The 23,537-nt window shown below is 37.0% G+C and overlaps 1 protein-coding gene across 1 annotated transcript in view; it reads left to right on the top strand.

Annotated features, from left to right (window-relative positions):
* Window positions 1-11,352: 11,352 nt before the first annotated feature.
* SCGN (secretagogin, EF-hand calcium binding protein) overlaps window positions 11,353-23,537 on the top strand; it is a 69,236-nt gene continuing 57,051 nt past the window's right edge. The window contains exons 1-2 of the mRNA XM_044658121.1: window positions 11,353-11,434; window positions 12,457-12,527. Of these exons, the coding sequence (XP_044514056.1) occupies window positions 11,353-11,434; window positions 12,457-12,527 (153 nt within the window). The remainder of the gene's footprint in view (window positions 11,435-12,456; window positions 12,528-23,537) is intronic.

The following is a 23,537-nucleotide window of genomic DNA, read 5'->3' as shown; positions in this document are numbered from 1 at the left end:
GTGATCACTGTACAGCTCTCACAAAATTACATTTTATTTTTTTTAATTTATTTATTTTTTTAATTTTAAACCCTTAACTTCTGTGTATTGACTTATAGGTGGAAGATTGGTAAGGGTAGGCAATGGGGGTCAAGTGACTTGCCCAGGGTCACACAGCTGGGAAGTGTCTGAGGCCGGATTTGAACCTAGGACCTCCTGTCTCTAGGCCTGGCTCTCAATCCACTGAGCTACCCAGCTGCCCCCTACAAAATTACATTTTAAAAAATGTGGTGTTTATGGCTCTCATGGCCAAAAAGGTTGCCGACCCCTGCTCTATGCCCTGAGCCACTTAGCTACCTCTGGCATGATCTTTTTAATGAGGAACTCTTCTGAGCACAGGTACCTCCATACGAATATAAGACACACCAGATCATGTCAGTCATTTGCTCTGTGGAGCTCAGATTCTAGCTCCCAGGCAACTTTTATGGTATTTTTCCTTTAATATATCAACAGATTTTGGATTTCTATGATGCAAGTATTCCCTTCAGTGGTATGCTTTGCAATCCATTCCTAACTTCTCATCCTATTCTTTTTTTGTCCTTATCTTCCTATGAATCCTAAGATGAGGGTTGGCCCCACCTTCTAGAGTCCTTCCTCTTGGGCTTTTGACTTATTGTAGATAGTATCAAAGAACTTGGACTACCCATCTGTTCTCCTCCACTCTTGCTATATGACTGATATATGGAAGTAAATAATCATTCATGTTATCATCTTGTGCCACTCTCCAAAGCATTTCCTCCTCTGGAATTTGTCGGGAAAACAAACCACTCCCTTTAAACATCCAGGATGTCTGCTTTTAGGATTGGGTGGATGAGTTTATAGGTTTCATTGGATCATCAGTTTAAAATCCCAAGGAACTTTAAACACCATCTAGCCAGAGTTTCTTAACTTTTCTTTGTGTTATGGATCCCTTTGGCAGTCTGCTAAAGCCCATAGAGCTCTTCTCAGAATAAATAAATTAAAATATCTAGGATCACCAAAGACACCAAATTTATAGAAATAGTCATTGATATTTTAAATAAATTGTGCTCATGAACCCCATGTTAAGAATCCTTGACTAGGCTCCTTTCTTTACTTTATAGATGAGAAAACTGAGTCCCACAAACTGAAGGGACTTGTTTAAGGCCAAAAAGGCATTTAGTACCCGAACGAAGATCCAAATATGTAATCCAGCCTTCTTCCCATTATACCCTGATGCCTTTTAATCATACTGGTTTTTTCTCTCACCTGAAGATGAGTTCTTATCTTTTCAGGTATAAGCTGCTCAGAAGCAAATCCCCATCCTGGGCTCAACAAAGAGAGTTTGTGGAAGTGAGTGACTAAAATGCAACAAAGCATAATAAAGAAAAACATCATTCTGATACATTAATCTTTCTAAAAGCAGAGAAGATCAAAAATAAGGCCACCAACACAGGGCTAAGACATGCTCTCATGAAGAATAATTTAATTAAGCAGCTTCAATCAGCTTATATTCATTTTTAATATCTCTTTATTGCTTTCTATCTTCTGCATCTGCATCTAATCCCATTAAATATTAATTAATTGAATAACAATGTATGAGAACAAGTAATCAAGAATCAAAGTGTGGGCAAAATAAAAAATCCCCAGTTGCACTTTGCCAAAGAGAGTTTACACATGCCTTCAGCATCCTGGAATGTGTCCAGATGTTCCTGAGGATGTGAAATCATATTATCTCATTTGATTTTGAAGCTATATAATAACCTCGGTCATCCTCATTATCGCCCTATGTGGAGCAGGTGCCCGTATAATCTACCCTATAAAAAAGGGATCCCAAAACACCCAACTTTCTTAAAGGAGGGAATTTAGATGCTGATCCTTCTTCAATAGGAATTATAAGTGCCTGACCTTCAGGGTAATAAAGTTAAGGTTGCCCTACTTTTAAGGGGAAAAGAAATGTAGTTGACTTCCCCCACTCCTTTTATTGAGGGGGATTAGCATAATCCGACCCTGTTACATTAAGTATAAATACTGGTCTGCTGATAAATTCAGAGTGTCAGACAATACTGTGGATGTCTGAAGACCACTGACTTATGTGATTTGTACATTCACAATAAAATCAGTTTTGACTAGATTATTCCCAGAATTTTTCTTTTACATTATTTATTTGATCAAAGAAATATTAGATCTGTAAAAGATTTTAGAAATGCTATAGTCTCAGGTATAGCTACAGGTACAGATGATGCTACCAAGACCCAGAAAAGTAATGACTTGCTCAAGGTCACTCATGTAGCTGGTGACAGATCCAGAACTCAAACTCAGGTCTTGTGCTCATAAATCAGTGTTATATAAAGACTGCTCTTTCCAAAATCACCAGAAATCTCTTAACTTCTGGATTTTATGGCCTTTCATCAATCCTCCTAACTACTTGTCATCTCCTTCCTTTATAATCTTTTCTCTCTGATATTGAGTGGAGATTTATGCCTCCCACAGTTTATAATTCCTACTTCCAGGAAACAACTCCAAAATTCTTGAGTGGCTATATTCTTTGATGGTTCCTCAGATTTGTACAATGGATTTTCTACAGTCCCCCATCAAGGAGACCTAACAAATCCTAGATAATCCCCAAGTAGGGGGGTTCCTGGGTTCCATGTCAATTTGAAACTTCTCTAGAATATCCCAAGATATATCTATCAGACTTTCTTCAATTCTGATCCCCTAAAACCTGGCAGATCTTAGTCCCATACCACTCTCCTTCCTTCTGTAGAGTCCCTAGGATCCTCGAAGCTACCTTATAGACCAAGAGCAGAAGCCAGAATTCCCAGCACTTAAAGTGGACCATCTAAGTAATTACTGAAGAAAAGGCCCTTAACAAAGCTATATCTGGCCAACTGCCAACAATAGTACAAGAATGACTTTGTAGCAGTCAGTGTCTCCTGCTGCCAGTCACATTCATGTGGTCAGGATAAAACCATGTGGGGCCGAGGAAGGGCAGCCAGGTGGCATAGTGGATGGAGTGCCAAGCCTAGAAATGAGAGGTCCTGGGCTCAATTCTGGCCACAGACTCTGCCTAGCTGTATGATTCTGAGCAAGTAACTTAACCCCAACTGCCTAGCCCTTACCACCCTTCTGCCTTAGAATTGTTATCAATTCTAAGGCTGAAAGTAAGGATTAAAAAATAAGAAGTTGGGGAGGGGAGAATTATGGGAACTGGGAAATGCAGACAGAGGAGCCTGAGAAGATGAAATGAGTAGCATAAACTGCTTACCTGAAAAAAGCATGGGCACTGGTGCCATGCTGTCTAGTAATTCATTCATTTCATGATTTGTTGCTTTTCCCAAAGAGAATAATCTGTTTCTCTGGTATATTTAGGAGGAAATACATCATAGTTTTCACTGTTGTCATATTGTATGTAGATTAACATGGTAGCACTAGGAGAGGGAATAAGTTCACATGATTTCTATGCAGCTAGGTTAATCATAGGGAACAAGAAAATAACAACTTTATTTCATTCTCAGATTTGGTCAACTCACCTTTCCTTCTGTTTTCTATATATTCTTTGCTTTAATATCTTCACCCATCATTCAATAGTGTTTTCCTTCATCATCAAGGTGGTGCCATTCACATTCAATTCAAGTCAACAAATATTTATTGAGTATTTGCTGTGTGCCAGGCACTGAACATATAAGGTAGCTGAAGTTTTCCTTAATTATAATAACTGAAATTTATATGACATATTAATGTTTTAAAGAACTTTATAGATATTATTTCATTTGATGTTCAGTTGTTCTTCAATCATGTCTGACTATAATCTCATTTGGAATTTTCTTGGCAAAGATACTGGAGTGATTTGCCATTTCCTTCTCCAGCTCATTTTATAGATGAGGAAACTGAGGCAAACAGGAATAAATGATCACATAGCTAGAAAGTGTCTGAGGCCAAATTTGAACTCAAAGATGGGTCTTGCTGTCTTCAGACCTGATGCTCTATCCACAGTACTACCTACCTGCCCCGGGAAAGGATAGTTACTCTCAACTATTTGAAGGGCTATTTTGTTAGAAGAAGAAGCATTTATCTTCTGTTGCCCCACAGATAAAAAGTAGGCTGTAGGAGTAGAGTCAAAACAACCAAGTTCAAATGTGGCTTCAGATAGTTTGTAGTTGTGTGACACTGGCCAAGTCACTTAACCTGTTTGCCTCAGTTCCTCATCTGTTAAATGCGAATAATAATAATACCTACTTCCTAGGGTTGTTATGAGAATCAGATGAGATAATTCTAAAGAATGTAGCATAGTGTCAAGCACAAAGTGCCATATACATGTTATCTATTGTTATTATTATTAATCCTAAAAGAGAGTTAACAAGTAAAGTTATCTAAAAGATAGAGGGCTCTGTAGAGATATAGGGATTCACAAGCAAAAGCTAAGTAACCATTTGCTGAGTTCTAAAAAAGGGATTTTTGCCCTGATTGGGAGGGTAGCTTCCCTTCCAACTATTCACTTAGGACTCTCTCTACAAGGGAAGTCCATCTTAGCCCAAGAGGTTCACTTTCTTTCCTAGGTGGGCCAAGTCTTCAGGTATAACTACAGATACTAAATAAATATGCCTGTGAAGCAGAAAAGGAAATATCATTTCTGGGCCCAGCCATCAGTTCTTTACAGGGACAAGAGGAAAAGCACTTGGCTCCTTTTGCACAGGAAATGTCAGTCCCACTGCTGTCCACAGAACATCTTGAAATCCCTCCCAGTAAATATTGACTAACCTCATCTCCTTCCTCAAAAAGCAAACATCTGAACAGGCACTTAAGCCCATATGAACTCTGCATTCTATTTAACTTGGGGCAGTAGGGGAGAGGGGAATCCAGGTAAGGGACAAAAACTCTGTTTGCTTTATTTCCTGGAAGATGTCTTGGGTAAGGACTCTTCATAAAGGCCTGGTCAGATTCCTATTAGAAGACTGATTTTTTTTCTTGGAAGAACCTTGTCAGCCAGGCCTGATCCATTGAAAATCTATGCTTAAAGAAAAAATACCTCACCCTGATCTTTAAAAGAAATAGAAAACTTAAACTTCTCCTTCAGGAACTACCATATTCTACTCTGCCTTTCCATAAAATCTTCTTCAATTTAATGAATATTTTTGGGGGCAGCTCAGTGGCTCAGTGGATTGAGAGCCAGGCCTAGACAGGAAATCCTGGGTTCAAATATGGTCTCAGACACTTCCCGGCTGTGTGACCCTGGGCAAGTCACTTAACCCCCATTGCCTACCCCTTACCACTCTTCTGTCTTGGAACAAATACATAGTATTGATTCTAAGATGAAAGGTAAGGGTTTAAAAAATTAATGAATATTTTAAAATAAAAAACCATAAATGATAAATAAACTAATTTTAACAACTGCTCATTGAACACCTATTATGTGCCCAACTCTATGCTCTGTGTAGCAGAACACTGTACACGATATATATAAGAACCCACACAGGCAAGTGAGAATAAGCCAAGCCTTGAATCTACTTGCTCTACACAGAGCAGCAGCAAAGAGTTCATGAGACCAGAAAAGTTGGGGAAGTTCAGCTTCCTATAATAAACTAGACATTGTAGGACTAAACTTCTTGGGAATGAGGCATAAAGGACCCTTTTTTGAAAAAACTCCATCAAGGATGAATTTAAATGTAGAAAAGCAATTGGCTCAAATCACAAACTAGGGAAGAGTACCGTTTCCTGCTGGTGGTTTAGTGGATAAAATGCCATCAGGAAAACCTGAGTTCAACTCTGGCTTTGGACATTTACTTAGCTGCGTGGCTCTGGGCTGGTCACTTAATTTTATTTGCCTCAATTTCCTCATTTGTCAAATGAGCTAGAGAAGGAAATGGTAAACCACTCCAGCATCTGCTGAAAAAACCCCAAATGAGGTAGGGAAGAGTAGGACACAACTAAAACACTGCTTCTTGCTTCCTGGGTGACCTTAGTCAAGTCATAACATCCTTGGGTCCCAGTTTCTTCATTTGTAAAATGAAGAGTTTGGAGTAAATCTGTGGTTCCTAACCATTATTGTATCATGATCTGGCGAAACCTATGACCTCCTTTTCAGAATTATATATCTGAATCTGAAGGCAGTTTGAAACATACTATTTTTCACTTTATTTTTTTAAGTGTCTGTATTTTCTTTTACAATGTAACTAATAGAGAAATATGTTTTTCATGACCACACATGTATAATCTATATAAAATTACTTGCCATCTGAGGAAGAAGGAAGGGAAAGGGTGGGAGAGAATTTAAAATTCAAATTTTTTAATGCCCAAAAAGCATTTCTTACATGTAATTAGGGAAAATATTGTCTTTTTAAAAAGAATATTTTTCACCAATGATTGCGCCTTTTTATTTATGTTGACATTTCCCTTTTTGGATGTTTTAAATCATCCTATAATGTCTACAAAAACCTGCACAAAAACATTCTACATAAAACTTTATAGGAATTTTTAGGTACAAAGATCCTGAAAACACACACAAACCACCTCTAAGTTTGGGTATATACCTTTTATCTACAGACAACTATAAGTTCTAAACTTTCTCATTTTTTAAAAAATGGGAAACTCCAACTCTGTAGTAATAATTATTTGTTGAATGCTAGCAGTAGTAATTACAATTATGATTCAACCTCTGCTCACTGGATTTCCAAACTCCCTTTGGCATGTATGCTGTAAACACAGGAAAAAAATAATCAATGTGTATATAATATTTTAATACATTTCTTCTTATGAGTCTCATGGAAATCCTAGAATATAGTTCCTTCAGATCTTATTATCTCCATTTTCTAGGCAAGGAAACCAAGACTGTGAGAGATGAAAGAACTTGCCCACGGTCACACAATTAAATGTCAAAAGTAGAATTTTAATCTAGGCCTTCAAAGATAAGAAGGTCACTTTTAGAGCTATTAATGCAAATCCCTGCAACAATATACAAGATTACAAAGAATGTTATAACTTTTTGTCATTATCCATTCATTCGACCCACATTTATTAATCAGGCCATTCTACACTCCAAACACCCTAGTCTACTTTTTTATCCCCTGAATCATAAGTTCCCATAGTTTTGAGTTTTACTGCCTCTGTTTTATAAATTAAAAATCCTTTAAATCATTTTCTAATTTGATCCTTACAACAATCCAGTAAGGTAGATGCTATTACTTCCCTTGTTTTACAGATAAGGAAACAGATGTCAAGGGATCTCACAGATAATAAAGTACAATTTGAATTTGGGTCTTCCTGATTCCAAGTCTAATGCTCTGGCCACTTTAGCACACTGATCCCTCAAGTTCTATCCACATTATTCCCTTTGTCTAGAATTCCCTCTTTCACTCTCTTACTTGCTGAGCCCTTATTCATTCTTTAATCCTCTCTTAAATGTCACCTTACACATGAAGCCTTCTCTGATTTTACCTGATTATTAACAACCTTCCCATTTAGATATTATATATCAATTTCCCTTACATCTTTCTAATGTACCTGTAAAGCAATGTCTGTGTTCCCATCTTATTCTCCATCCCCATGATGGATTGTGAGCTCCCTGAAGCCAGAGATCATATCTTATCTAAATTTCATATCTTCCCCAGAGCCTAAAACAGTATATTGCACACTATCTGAATTTAATCAATTTTTGTTGAATAACTAGGAGTTTCTAGGAAAAGAAAAAATAAACTTCTGAGTAAATAAACCTCTATCTGAGCTCTTTTTTATGTGTTCCTATGTAACCCAGGAACAATTACAAGCTTACTATGTATAATCTTCAAGGGAGAAGTATATGAATATTTTAGATAATAAGAATTCTTGCCCTAGTCCAAATTTTGCTGCTATTAAGCCATGTGACTCCCTGGACTTGGGTTCAGTTTCCTCATCTAGAAAAATGAGGGTTTAGTACTCTTTGACCTTATGGACCATTCTAACTCTAACAGATTAAAGCTTTTGTAGGATTACCTTGGTTCTAGCTTTTGGTACAGTACCTTGCATATAATAGACATATAATAGTAAACAGTTGTTTAGTTGAATAATGCCTTAAGTTGAACCCATTCATTAAATGTGGAGTTTGTCAGGCCAGCCCTCCCAGGTACAATTTCAGAAGATTTTTGTTTGCTTGAAGAACTACAAGAATAACACTTCATTAGTTGAAGATTGATTGTCATGAACAGAAGTTTTTTCAGCTAATTAAGTAGTCAAGTTCCCCTCTACCAACCCAAGTTATTTATTCCCTCATGCATTTTAACCAGCTGCTTTTATTCAGGCCTTCAAAAAGGCTAGCATGCTGTGTTTAAGCATAAAAACTCCTTAGGATTTCCTCAAATTATGTCAACTATATTGACAGCAATAAGACAGTGTAATGCATAGGTGTGACATCTCTAAGAGCAATTTTCAGGTGTGATAAACAAATTTAAAATATCCTCTTCTCTCCCCTCATCCCTGCAGTGGACACAAGCTTCCAATCAGATGTCTACAATCTCAAAAGGAATGCTGCTGTGCAAAAGAGTTTTACCTATTTTATGGGTGGGGAGGGGTATAAGTTCTTCCTCAGCAAAAAGTGACACATTTTTCAGAGTAGCATTTATACAGAATAAAAAGGGAAATGGAGTATGATCACGGGAGATAAGGAAACCAGAGACTTGATAATGTGAAATTTTATATTATTTCAAATTGTTGTCAGAAGAGTCTATGAGCTAGATGGAAAAAAAATTGTAAGATTTAACTACATTTCAGACTAGAAACAGGTGGATTTAGATCTAAAATGAACTTTATGGATCATCTGGTTTGACCTTGGTCTACACAGAATGAAACTGAAGAATAAAGAAGTGACATGACTCATCCAAAGACAAATAATAAGTAGTAGAGAGTGAATAATAAGCTTCAGGTTTTTTTTCAAATTTTAAATTAGCAGAGATCCTGCCTGCAGCTTTAAAATTAAAGTGAAACAAAAAGTAACACTGGGGCAGCATTTAATTAACCAATATACATTTTCTGAGCTTCTACTATGAATGAAGTTCCACAGAAGATACAGAGATGTGTAAAACATGACCTTTCCCCTCGAGGAGTTCACAACTTAAGGGTGGGAAGAACAAGATGTATATATAGAGCAAAGATAAATCAGAGTAATTTAATTTAACAACTATTTCTTTTTTATTCAAAGGTATTTGGTTTTCCCAGGTACATGCAATAATAATTTTCAACATATGTTTTCCAAAATTATAAAACCCAAATTATCTCCCTCCCTCCCTTTCCTCTCCCCACTCAGAGATGGCAAGCAATTTATCTGGGCCAGATATATATTATCATGCAAAACACACTTCCATATTGGTCTTTGCTTTTAACAACTATTTCTAAAGCTATTGTTATATTCAAAGCATTTTTCCAGGAGAAATGCAAAGGGAGAGATACAAAGAAAAATAAGACATACATATAATTTACAATTTAACAGAAGGAAAAAAGACAAGTGATACAATAGAAGGAGATAGTGAAGTCAAGAAATGCCAGTTCTGACACTAATTAATTATATAGTAATAGGAAAACTCAATTATCCTGTCTATTTTCATATCTATAAAGTGAGCAGATATACTAACAGATATACTATCTGCCCCCATAGTATTGCTATAAGGAGAGTATTTTGTAAAACCGTAAAGCACTAATATCATAAAAGAAGTATGAAGCAGTTACAGGCATTTTATAATCAGTACCAAAAAATTGGTACAAAGATGAATTAACTCTGCTATTAGAAATCCTGATGGAGTGAGTAGCTTACTTTAAGATTCAACCTTTCTTTTCCTAAATTATTCTGCTGGCTTATCTTTAAGTCAGTACCTCCTCAACTAATATAAGAAAGTCTGTAAGGACATCACTTTTTCTAAGTTATGTGTGGTGCCTGCCATGTTTAAATGTTCAATAAATGTTAATGGATACTGACAAAGAACAGTCCTTGCATCTTCAGATGTGCATTCCAGACCTAATATTGCAGAGACTCATACATTCTAGCTGAGAGTTTAAAACTTGCATCATAGTTAATTGGCGAAGCTTACAATTATAGGTTTCTATCGTTTCTATTACACCCAACCTTCAATTATCTATGCTGGGGAGAAGGTAGCAGAAAAGGACAGAAGAAACAAATGAAATCTGGCAAGCTATATAAGGGAGCTACGTTTGAGCCATTTATTTTTTACCTCTTCCAATCACCACATGTTCTCTGAAGTATGTCCAATAAACAGCAATAGTAACTAAATTTCTCCCCTTTTCTGTATCTTCAGGTGTTGATTCTATGAAACAATGAAATGGCCAGAAGATGAGCAGCTGATCCAAAAAAGAATTTCAAAGGCAAAAAAGGATAATTTCAATTTACTTAATTGATAACTGAATAATCTCCAAAAAGCCCTCACTTTTTTCAGATACTATGAATTTCAATTCCCTGGCAATGAATAATTCACACTTCAATCATCTTATGTTGATATTATTTTAAAGAGTTGTAATCAACTTTATAGACTAGCCTTAAAGGGAAGGTATTTTCTATTTTCCATTCTATCCTTAAATAGTTAATACATACTCCTCCTTTCCTCACAAGAATTTGAATTACTTTTTCAACAGCAGATTTTTCTTTAATGGGTTAAAAGTGTCAAGTAGTATATTTAGTTATTAATGTTCTGTATGGAATAGGTAGGTGCCCAATAAATTCTGTTTTTCTTCTAAAAGTTAAGGAAATACAAGCATTATCAGTTCAAAACCTTCAGGTCCAAAAGGAACTCACACTGGCAGACTTTACCAACAGTTTAAACTAAGCAATATTTGCTAAATCCCAGAGGAAATGTATGTTTCATAGGATGAGTCAAATGATGTTGTTTTCTTTGAATTTAAAGAAAAGTTAAAGGGCAGAAGGCAGTGATCCATGAAAGTCAGTGACAGCTACTTTCTCCCACTATCCATCAAAGGTTGGAGTCTTAACTCTCCTTGACCAGCATAGATAGCTGAGGAGAGGGAGGTGTCTCTGGGAGCCAACACGTTAGAGAACTGGGCGGATCTCCGGAGCTGATCCCTTAGAAAGCCTTGTGGTCCCTTGAGCTCTGGCAACAGAACAGCAGTACTGGTGTCAATTGTACCTCTGCTCCTCTGAGCTCTTCTCTTCACTGCCCCAGAGGCTCTGTGTCACTCTTGCTCGCTATAAAGAGGAGAAAAGGGAAAAAAACATTTTCCCTAAAGGAGAAAGATCAGAGAAGAAAGCAGGGTGGGGGAAGAAGAAGGAAGAGGGAGAAAAAAAGGACATAGTTTCTAAGAGTTCTTCAAGTTTTTGGCATCTCCTCTCTTGGTCAAAGGCAGACTCTTGCGTTCAGAACCATGGACAGCGATGCCGGTGCTATTCTGGGACACATTGATGCTGCCGCTTTTTTGCACATCTGGCAGCGCTTTGACACGGATGGTAAGTTATCATTAGGACCGTTTTAGCTGTAGCCTGGAACACTGAGTACAGTTTTCCTGTTTGTGTTTATGAATAGAGTGGTGGAGTTTTTTCATCTCTGAATTTCTCCCCAAGTTTGTTGATTTAAAAGTCGTCTGCCCCAAGTGTCTGAAAGTAAGCCAAAGTAAATAAGGGGTAGGTTAAAAGAATTCATACTAGGTTTCAGTCCAAAATAAAATGAAGATATAGGGAGTTCTTATCATTTTGGAGGGGAAAGAACATTAGACTCTGAGTAAGATGACAAGTTCTGCTACTTATTAACTGTATAACTTGGGACAAGACAATCCCCTCCTCCTCTTTTGGACTATGATTTGTAAAATGAGGGGTTGGGCTAAAATGTTTCTTAGGTCCCTTTCTATACAATCTAGATCCAATCCTAGAGGGTTATGGACAAAATTATGGAGCAACACACTAAGGAGGTTTTTATTTTCAGGATAAACTATATTATCTTGGTTTGAGAGCTAATTATCTAAACAAAATCCATTTTCCCTTCACAGTTCCATTATCTCTTACCTGATAATATTACATCCTGAACAAGACCTTAATTTTAAATTGAGGGGATATAGTAAGAAAAATACTAAAATTGTGAATTAAAATGTGTGCCATAAGGGAAATGTCAGGAAAATAGTGTGCTGAATTTAGCTTGTAGTGTCTATTATAACTACTGGCCAAATTGGGGTTCATTACAGTGAAATATTTCCCTAGTGACTGAGATCCTTGATATAAATTTAATTATGCATTGCTAAAATTTCCTTTTACAGTAGTTTTTAATTTCCAATTGCTTATAAATTTTGGAATAAAGAGCTTCCCTTCATGCTCTTTCCCCCCTAAAATCTATCCCTCAAATGCAAATGGTAGTGTTGAGCTAATCTTCAGTTGCTGACATAACTAAACAATCCAATTAAGATAAATTTACAAATTTCTAAGGACCAGCAATGCTCTATGATTTATTATTAGACAATCATATCTATACTTTCATTTAGATAATGGATACATAGAAGGGAAGGAACTTGATGATTTCTTTCATCACCTGATGAAGAAGATGGGTACAGAGGTAAGTACTTATTCTACCTTTGCATTTTGAGATGAAATTCAGCAAATCCCAGAGGCTAATGTTATTTTATGCTCATTAATCTTGCCTGACCTGTTTCTTTCCTGGATAATGTGTTTTCCCCCTCCTAGCAACAAGGTGGGATTAGGAGGCTTTTATAACAGGTGTAACTGTTGCATTAAATATTGTGGTTCTTGGCTTTCAATAAAAGTTGTCACATGTCTGAAGGTCATAATTGAGACAACAAAAAAGCTCTTTGTTGAAAATCTATTGGGTTATCTCAGTTAATGGGCATAAAGCCAGAGAACAGGCTTCAGACAAGCCTTACTCTAAAGGTGGTAAAGATGTTTCATAGTTTGGGAGTCCTTGTGGATCCTTTCATAGCATATATATAAAGTTATTACTTTTCTTTGTAAAAATCAAAGTACAGCATTTAAGTGTTGGGATTTGGGTGCTGCAGACAAACAATGACACCAAAATTTATGGAAGAGAAATGGACAAACGAGGGATGCCATGCTACAGAATTAAGGAAGAGAATTATGTATCTATTTTGTCTTGTTAATAGATTGTCACTCTTTTAGTTTATGTCCTTATTTTTTAAATAAAAAGTGCTTATCTATTTTTTAGGAATTACAGAGTAGAAAATTATGTGGTATGCTCTGTCCTTGATACACTGTCTAAAGATCTAGCAATGTTTTAAACTTTGGCCAATTTATTCCAAGTGTACAAGTCCTTCCCTAGTAGTAAGGATCATACTTGGGGAAACTAATTAACTTTTGGCCATTAGGGACCTTCTTAACATAATAACTTGAAGCTATGGAAATACACACACACAACACACACACACACACACACACACACACACACACACACACACACCATGGTTGCTGAGGGTGTGGCCAATATAGCTATTTCTATTCCATGTATGCACAATTAGGAAAGAATGAAATTAAGGGCTGTTTTTAGATTTCAAATTGTTCAACAAAAAATATTTTTAAGTGCTTCTAGTCTCTGGGCATGAATGTGAAGTACATAGGGTGGATGACTGCTCAAAGCTGGAGATGAGAAATAAAGTGGCAAGATGGACATAGCAGGAATACAATGGCACCACAGAATAAGGATCATAGGGACATAGTCTGCTTACTTATGTCCACCTTTCACACACTGCAAATAGTAATGGTATGTGTGCTCAGTGTTGGCCTCTGGGTAGCCACCAACTTTATGTCCTGTTACTCTTCATTCTCAAGACTATAGACTACAAATAAAGCACAATCATCTACAAGCACATTGTGACCTTTCAACACTGAGTCTTACATCAGAAATTTGAGAAGACAATAATGACTGTAAGACACAAGCAGCTACTCTGGCAAACCGCCCAGGCATCAGGAGTGCATGGGAGCTAACTCATACTGGCTAGGGAAGGCTAATGGTTCAATTTTCATTGTGAGCATTTACACTCTGGATATTGTCAAATACTATAAATATATACTGTTTTGTTGATTGTCTAGGCTTTAGAAAGTGTTAAAAAAAAGCAATTTAAATGTAAAAGTGTATCACAGGTACATTTCCCCCCAGAAATATGATTATTAAACACTATTTCCTACCACATATATGAAAAGTGCCTATTTTATTTGTAAAATCAGAGTTCAGCATTTTATAGTGTTAGGACATCAGCACCATATGGACAAAAACTGATGTGGGAAGAAAAGAACTTATGGACAAAGGAGGGATGAAACCTCTCCATGACACAATGAAAAGGAAGTTACCACTAAGCTACCACTAAGAAAATCCATATATTCTATTAATCTATTAATCTATTAATAGTTTCTGATTCTGAAGTACCAAAACAAAAACTAGAACTTGAAGCCTATTTCAAATGTTCTTTTTTTTTTAAAGTACCCTTATATTGCGTCTTAGCGTCAATATTAAGAATTAGTTTCAAGGCAGAATAAAAATAAGGGCTAGGGAATTGAGTTAAAGTGACTTGCCCAGGAAACCACATAAAATTTGGTTATTGGTATCATCCTCTGGATCTAATGACAACAATAATTCACATGACTAAAACCTTTTTCATAATAACCTTGTGAGGTGGCAAAAGCAATTATCCTTACTTTCCATGTATAAAAACTTAGAAAGTCTCTCTAGTCGGAAATCACAGGGTATCAGAACTGAGATTCAAACTTGGATCCTCTAACTTTGGGCAGCTAGGTTGTGCAATAGAGAGCACCAGGTTTGGATTCAGGAAGCTCAAATCCAGCCTCATATACTTACTAGGTATGTTACACTAGGCAAGTCACCCCCTATTTGCCTTAGTTCCTCATCTATAAAATTGAGACACACTGGAGAAGGAAATGGCAAACCACTCCAGTTTCTTGGCCAAAAAAAGAGTCAGACAGTACTGAACAATACCAACAACATTTATCCAAGATCAATGCTCATTCTACTGTGTCACAGACCCTCTCACCTAGTGGTAATTTTTTTAAACCCTTACTTTCTGTCCTAGTAACAACTCTGAAACAGAAGGGCAAGGACTAGACAAATGGGGTTAAGTGATTTGCCCAAGGTCACACAGTGATGAAGTGTCTCTGGTCAAATTTGAACCCAGGTCCTCCAATTCCAGGCCTGGTGCTTTATCTACTTGTCCACTTAACTGCCCTCTAGTGATGAATCCTATGAGGTTTCTACAATTGTTCACCTAAAGGGGATTATGAGGCAGCAAGGTGGCACATTGGGTAGAATGACAAGCCTAGAGATCTGAGCTCAAATCTTGGTAATACATTTGCTAGCTCTGTGATCTTGAACACATTATACAACATGTTTGCCTTAGTTTCCTCACCTGTAAAATGGGAACAATAATAGCATCTGCCTCCCAATGTAGTAGTGGGAATATTTGTGGAGAGCACTTAGCACAGTGCCTGGCACATAGTAAGCACTACATAAATGTTAATTGTTATAAATAAATATTGACACAAGTCCAGGCTGACCCAATGGGAGCATCATTGATTTGGCTTCTTGCTTGTTTGCTACATCATCAGCAATCCATGTGTTCTAATTACAGATGGGTCATTTTTGCTCACCTTTTCTTCCCTTGCCAGTTTCCCAACTCTCAGGCTTACTGCATCATTCCAATGAATAGTATTTGGATCCTTTTCAGTGAATTGGCACCAAATGAACACATCAATAGGGCAGGGATGAGAAAGTGAAAGAGCACCTTCAACTATTGCTAATTTTGTTATGCCTGCCTTCTTATCGATTTGTGTTTCCACCTAACAAGCAATGAAGACTATATTTCTATGGTGTTCCTAATGACCCTGATGCTTTTTGGCATTGATATCATCACATGGAAAGGAGCTGAGGAAAAGTGGAGATAATCAAGCTCTTTAAAAAAAGCTTGGTGAAGGGACAGCTAGGTGGTTTAGTGGATTGAGAGCCAGACCTATTGATGGAAGGTTTGGGTTCATACCTGGCCTCAGACACTTCCTAGCTGTGTGACCCCCATTGCCTACCAGTGATGGACAACCTTTTGAGCTTGGTGTGTCAAAATTTGCCAAAAAATGGAGCAGAACTGGGATGGTGTGTCACTTTGAGAAAAACACCATAATTTCATGATATTTATAGTTTAAATAACAAAAATGTATAATTGTAATATATAATTGTATTTAATAAACCAAAATAGGTAAATTAATATAGGTAAAAGTGTCATCTATAGTGTACAGAGTGTCTACACTACACTGCAGCAAATGTTTCATCCTCAGCATGCGGCTCCATACTTCTCTGTATGCGGTTGCATGCGGCTGCATGTCATCAAAAATGGCTACGCGTGTCATAGGTTTGCCATCACCGGCCTAGCCCTTACTGTTCTTCTGCTTTAGAAGCAATGACTAGAGCAGGGGGATGACTGAGGTGTCACAGTTACTGATGAGGAAATGGTTTAAAGAGTATGATTATAAAATGGCTGGCCAGACAATGCCAAAGGAAAAACTGCCTATAATTAAATGCTGCTAACATCTAATAACAACCTATTAGAACCATAAGACTCTCCTACTTTTTGCCTTTGTTTTCTTTACTTAAATGTTGCAGTTCACTTCTTGACTTGACCTGGGTTCCATCCTGCTAATTCTTTTAAACCCTTATCTTCCATTTTAGAACCAATACTATGTATTGGTTCTAAGACAGAAGAGTGCTAATGACTAGGCATCAGGGGTTTAAAGACTTGCCCAGGGTCACATAGCTAAGAAGTGTCTGAGGCCATATTTGAACCCAGGACCAACTGTTCATGGACTTGACTCTCAATCCACTGAACCACCTAGCTCTGCCCCCTACCCATTTTTAAGCATATGTTCTTAAAACCATTGGAGAATCTTATGGGTCAAAGATATATTTTCTCAATATTCTTAACCACCCCAAGTTTATGTGAGAGCTACAGAAGCTAAGTAGGTTTGTTTATGACAAGGTACCAAGTCACAATATAGAGGGGAAAAAGAATGAACTCGAAGGTCAGATCAATGGAGGCAAATGGGAGTGGGGTACAGAGAGAATCATTATGAGGAATGCTAGTCTAAGAAGTATTCCTTTTGTGCATATGTTTAATACAACCTACGACCATACCTCCAGAACCAAATAAATCTGCAAGGGAGCAAAACCCAATGGTGCTGTCCTTTCAACCAGGGTGAAATGAAGAATCAGGAACATGTAATAACATTTTTAATCAGAGATTTGAGATGAAGACATAGATGGAATGTTTACAAAATTTGTAGATGACATAGCATCAGAGGGAAGAGTTAGCTTATTGTATACCAGATCCAAATGATCTTGGGCTAGAAGAATGAGACACAGCTAATGTGACAATTCAATAAGAATTATACTTGGGCACCAAAAAGTAGCAGTATAGATAACAGGTAGAAGTATTCTGACTAGACATTCAGTTCTTTTGAAAGAAAGGTCTGGAAGTTTTAGCAGAATGAAAACTCATATTATCAAGTATATAATACGGTGAAAATGAGGGATTAATCCAGTTTTATTCTGGATTCTATATTTTTATTAACATGTTTAAGGGAGGTGATGGTTGGGGAGCAAGTTTTAGGAAGGACCCAAATAAGCTAAAACATAACCATTGTGAAAGGTGACTAAAAGTCATACTACATGAAAATCATTTGAGGGAATGCATAATAACTATATTTGCATTTGTGAAAGGCTGAAATGTGGAATGGGCATTATTTTATTTTTGTTTGGCCTTAAAGAGGAGACCTAAAAGCAATCAGCAAAAACTGCAAAGAGGAAGATATTGAGTCAATATAAGGAAAAAGCTTCCTAACAACTAGAATTGTCCAATAAGAGAATGGACTGCTTCAAGATTTCTTCATCAATGGAGGTCTTTAAGCAGAGACTGAATGAGAAGTTGTTAAAGATGCTATAGAAGAGTCATTCTTGGATATAAATTGGACTATAAGATCTTTGAAGTCTATTTTAACATGAGATTTTATGACTACAACTGAAATCCAGTTTTACTTTGTTGTTTTTTTCCTTTAGAATGTATTTCTACTGAAACATTCCTTTTGCATGAGGAATTGTAATGAAAAATCTGATTCTTTTGAGGAATTCACAGTCAGTTCCTAGCAACCTAAAATTTCCAAATGAATAGTGGATCCTGATGATATTTTTCTTTCATCTTTTTTTGTGCTATTTCCTCCTTCCCTTTCCCCAAACCTACCTTTATAGACACCTTCTCAGATACCAATCCAGCAATGAAATATAAGAGAGGCTATGGCATCATACATGAGAGATAGAGCTTCAAGATCCTTCTCTGACATGGGATCTCTGGAGCTGATTCTATTATGTATATTTCCATTAGTTATTCACCTTCCATAGAGCTAACTCTAAGCCATATGATGATATAAATAAAGTTTATCTCTCCTACCTTCCTATCTCACCTTTTAGCCAAATTCTGAAGCAGATTTCCTGTCATCAGATCCTACAGTAGATGAACTGATGAGATGTAAGATATTCCCCACAACTGCCACCATCCTAGAGGTATTTGCATTTTGTTGGAAGCATTTTTAAGACTCAAAGAGATGAGTCTCCAGAAACAGAATGTTAGATTAATGGGGAAATATCTGTGGGGCAACGGGCCATCCTAGTGTCCTTAAAGGTCACTTTAAGGTCACATCACCTTCTTACAACACCTATTGGTAAGGGAGATCCTACCACTCCTACTGGACAAATGGCACATTGGAGAAGGAAATGTGATGTTATAGAGACTTTCAAGACTTATAAATGATTGTTCCAAAAAAGTGGAGCATTAGTTGTCATTTTCTATTTCTTGACTGTTATTGAGTTTGTGTTATTTCGAGAACAAAATAACTTTGTTCAATTCAGGAAATATTTGAGTATCCACTATACACAAGAAATATTTTTTAAATTTTAATTAATGAGTATTTGCTCACTAATAGAGTCATTTTAATTAGGTTCTTTGTATGCCTTGTTCTAATTATTAAGTGGATGGATTTGGTGGGTGTATTTAAAGAATCAATCTCTTCAAGCGCCCTTAGTTTAATCAGTTCATGTTTCTAAACAAATGGCCTGAGTCAACAATACAACAGATGGTATTGTGTATGGCTAGAATGCATTTGATTAATGAATTCTATCAATCATAAGTGAAAGTGGTTTGGTTTTGTTCTTTTTATAACAGACAGATGCATGCATCTTATGCTGCAATGATATTTTCAAAAGTCTGAGTGATTTGTACCTGGACAGTTAGATTCTAGTCCTCTAGGATCCACTCCAAATATATTTATGATTACCAACTGCTTTAACATTAATTATTGAGTTTTTAGACTATACAAAATCTCTCTTCTTATCTGTAATTCAGTCTTTCTAAGGAACTTCATAAATTGGAAGGAAAGGAAAAGGAGGCAAGACTGATTTTTGCTATGAGGATCAGAAAAGCCTTGGACAGAAGGAAAGGAAATGTAGGTACGAGGGTTGACTGGATATTATGTACACATGAAAAACCTTGTGCTCTGGTATTATTGACAGCTATAACTTAGCTGGAGAAAATTTTAAATTGTTTGCTTTAAGAAAAGATGTTTTCCACATTATCATAATTAAAGATTTATTGTACATTTCTTGAGGGCATGCAACTCCCTAAACTAAGCTCTAGGATCCTAGAAATGACTCAAGATAACTTTCCTGGAGCAATATTGTTTTTGTTTTAATAATGTTCCCTGATACTTAAAGGATAATATTCTTAACAGATTTTTACAATTTGAAGGTATTTCAGTGATCATTTAGTTTGGTGATGGCAAGCCTTTTATAGGGGCAGGTGATGTCCTTGTGTAAGTGTGGAGAGGAGGAGGGGAGCAACCCAGCCCCATGTCCTTCTGGCTTTCTAGTAATAAACTCTAGCAAACTCTGTGCTGGGACAATGGTGGGCATGCCCACAGAGAGGGCTCTGATTGCCCCCTCTGGCACATGTGCCATAGGTTTACCACCACGGACCTAGTCCAACCCACACCCCTCCAAAAGAATCCTCATAATAACATATCCAAAAAGTGGTTGTTTGATTTCTTCTTGAAGACCTCCAATGAGGGGTATAGGGAAAGAATCTACTACCTCCTGAAGTGGCCCCTTCCACCTTGGACAGTTCTAAGTATCAGGAAGATTTTCTTCACATCAAGCCAATATTTGCCTTTTTATAATTTCCAACAAGTATTTCTCAGTTGACCTAAAACCAAATTCAATAAGTCTTATTCCTTTTTCTCCTTTACTTAAGAACAAGTATCATTCCTCCACTGGTTTTCTCTTTTTCATTTATTCATAACAATAGCATTTATATAATGCTTTAAGGTTTGTAAAACTCTTTACATATCTAACAGTGGTTAGCTATATCATTCAGGCTATAGGGGTTGGTGACCCACACAACCTGCCATCACAGGTTGCCTTGAGTTCATTACTCTGGGGTTGCTTGACTTCTTACTAGAGCAATTAAGATCTCCAATGTTTCGTTTCTAAGGGGAAAAAAATCACCTTTGGATCTTGTCTACAATTATTCCTCACCAAAGAGGAAATTAAAGGAAATATCCAAGAGACAACTTGAATTTGGCATTGAGTAGATCCTTTCTTTCCAACAGAGAAAAGATGATTGCTGTAAAGATCATTGGCAGGGGCAGCTACGTGGCTCAATGGATTGAGAGTCAGCCCTAGACTTATGAGAAGAATGCTACCCACATTGAGAGAAAGAACTGTGGGAAAAGAAACACAGAAGAAAAACATATGACCTCACTTATTTACATGGGGTACATGATTTGGGGTTTTGCCTTCAAAAGATTGCTCTGTTGCAAAAATGAATAATATGGAAATAGGTATCAAATGAAAAAAAAGAGAGAATCAGTACTAGAGACAGGAGGTCCTCAGTTCAAGACACTTCCTAGCTATGTGATCCTTAAGATTAAGAATTATCTTAATTTAATTAAGGATTAAGAAGATCCCCATTGCCTAGATTTTACTGTTGTTCTGCCATGGTACTAATATACAATCCTGATTCTAAGATTGAAGGTAAGGGTTTAAAAAAATCATAAGGTATATTACAGATAATTAGAACCTAATTCAATAACAAAAGCCAGTTCTTAAGCCTTGTTGGAATACAGTGTTTGCAAGAGAGCTAATTTAACCATCTTACATTTCACCTCTGCCTTGGCATTGCCCCATCAAAACATCCAAGTGTGATCATCTTGGGGTCTCTCTCTGGAAGCCTGTCTGTTTCTATTGCTATTGATGCCACGACTGATTCAATAGCAGCCTAGTTATGTGGATGCCTTCTACAGGATGCAAGATAAAAATAGGGAGAGTGCCAGTTCTCTTATTAGACCTCACAAGGCTTTCTACAAAAGGAAGAAGACAAGAGCTGGAGAATGATCCATCCCAGGTAGAACATGGTTCCAAATAGAAAGCAGACAAGCCATTCACTCTCATTTGACTCTCTAGAAAGTCCAATCCTAACCTCATGCTTCAAAGCTGGCAGGAAGAGGAGGCCTGAGGAACAGATTGCCCATTTAGTGTATCCAAAGAGTTCTGACTCAGCAGCCAATTAAGAGACTTTTCATCACGATATGGTACAATGTCCTGATTCATAATGGCTGACAGGAAATAGTGTACATGTATTCTCTGAACTGTGTTCGGGATGGGGGCAAGATTGGAGAAGAGAGAAGAAATTAATGTACTTGATTGGTATGCTGATTGAGCATGCCCTAAGCAGGTAGGGTGTCACTAGGGGACACCACACATTTGTCATCTCATTTTGATCATTGTGATAACTCTTGATTTTACAGATGTGCAAATGTAGCTGACATTGGCACATGAAAATTACAAAAGGAAGCAGAAACATTTAAAAATCACAACTTCTGAGATGATCTAATGTAGGGGCAAATAGTATTAAACACTTCAGTAGCCAAGAGAGCATTACTTTTTTTTTTTTAACAGCATGGTGAAATTGATAATAACACTGATCCTAAGTCTTTAAAAAGAGGCTAAATTATGTTCATTTGCTCTGATAAGAAATCTGGTTTTAGGATAATTTCTATTTTTAATTATCTTCTTTTTTAATTGGTACTTCAAGAGAATAAAATTTGGTTGTCTAGGAAAGCAACTTATGTGGGAAATCATCCTTAAATGTAGTCAGTTAAGCAAGGAATTATTGTATTTTGCAGTTTGAAAAAAACTGTTTAGAGACCATTTCATACTTATAGATCTAAGATCATAAACTGTAAAGTACGTTGGTTCATAAGGACTAGTTAATGCTCCTTTCTTACTCTGAGAAGTGAATTCTTTGTCCTGAGATAAACTTTATGATTGTCTTTTTGGCAGGAAACCAGGTTCTGGACAGTAGGTACTGGAACAAAGAGATATCATCCTCAGTGAGATTCCAGTGGACTCACTGCCCCCATGCAGGAAAATACTTTCTCTTCATTGGATTTCCTTCTACAAATCCTCCATGGCTTTATTTTTTTTTCCTTCACTGCTCCCTTCTCTACCATCTTGTCTTTACCCTCACATTTACCTTTGCCATTCATATTCCTTATTTTTCCACTCCTCATTCAGATACTTCTTTTGAGTGTCTATAGCAGTGATTCCCAAAGTGGGCGCTACTGCCCCATGGTGGGTGCTGCAGCGATCCAGGGGGTGCGGTGATGGCCACAGGTGCATTTATCTTTCCTATTAATTGCTATTAAAATTTTTTAAAAAATTAATTTCCATGGGGCTAAGTAATATTTTTTCTGGCAAGGGGGTAGTAGGCCAAAAAAGTTTGGGAACAACTATTCTATAGGTAAAGAGAGCAAGTAAGAGATGAAGGAGCAAGTAGGTGGAGGCCTGCTCAAATTGGATCTGCCATAGACAGAGGAGGAAAGATAGATTGAGGGTAAGAGTCAAATAGGTAGGTAATTATTAAGCACAAGGGCCTGTTTATAATGATTAACAAGAATGGGGAAAGTGGCAAGGAAAAATCCTCTGCACTCAAAATAACAATTGATATAGGAAGACAAGATATGATATACTTGAAAACTATCAAATTATGTACAAGACACTAATTAATCAAGAAACAATCATTGAGAGCCAAGCCTAGAGACCTGGGTTAAAATCTGGCCTCAGGCACTTCCTAACTATTGACCTTGGGCAAGTCACTTAACTCCCATTGCCTAGCCCTTACCATGCTTCTGCCTTAAAAGCAATACACAGTCTAGATGGAAGGTAAGGGTTGTTTTTTTATTAGCTGGAGAAAGAAATGGCAAAGCATTCCATTATCTTTGCTAAAAAAAACCCTAAAGGAGGTCATGAAGAGTAGGACACAACTGAAAAATGATTGAATCACAAGTTCTGCTCTTCATTTTCCTTACATTTTACCAGTTAGGGGTATGAGGAACAGGTGGGAAAGGGTACCTCCTATCAGGAGAACTACCTATAAGCTGGTATATAATTATAATAAGAATCTAAACCAGGTAAAACAGATTTGTGAACCCT

This window comes from Gracilinanus agilis, chromosome 1 (assembly GCF_016433145.1).
Source record: "Gracilinanus agilis isolate LMUSP501 chromosome 1, AgileGrace, whole genome shotgun sequence".
Classification (NCBI taxonomy): Eukaryota; Metazoa; Chordata; class Mammalia; order Didelphimorphia; family Didelphidae; genus Gracilinanus; species Gracilinanus agilis.
This window is presented reverse-complemented; position numbering and strand designations above follow the sequence as displayed.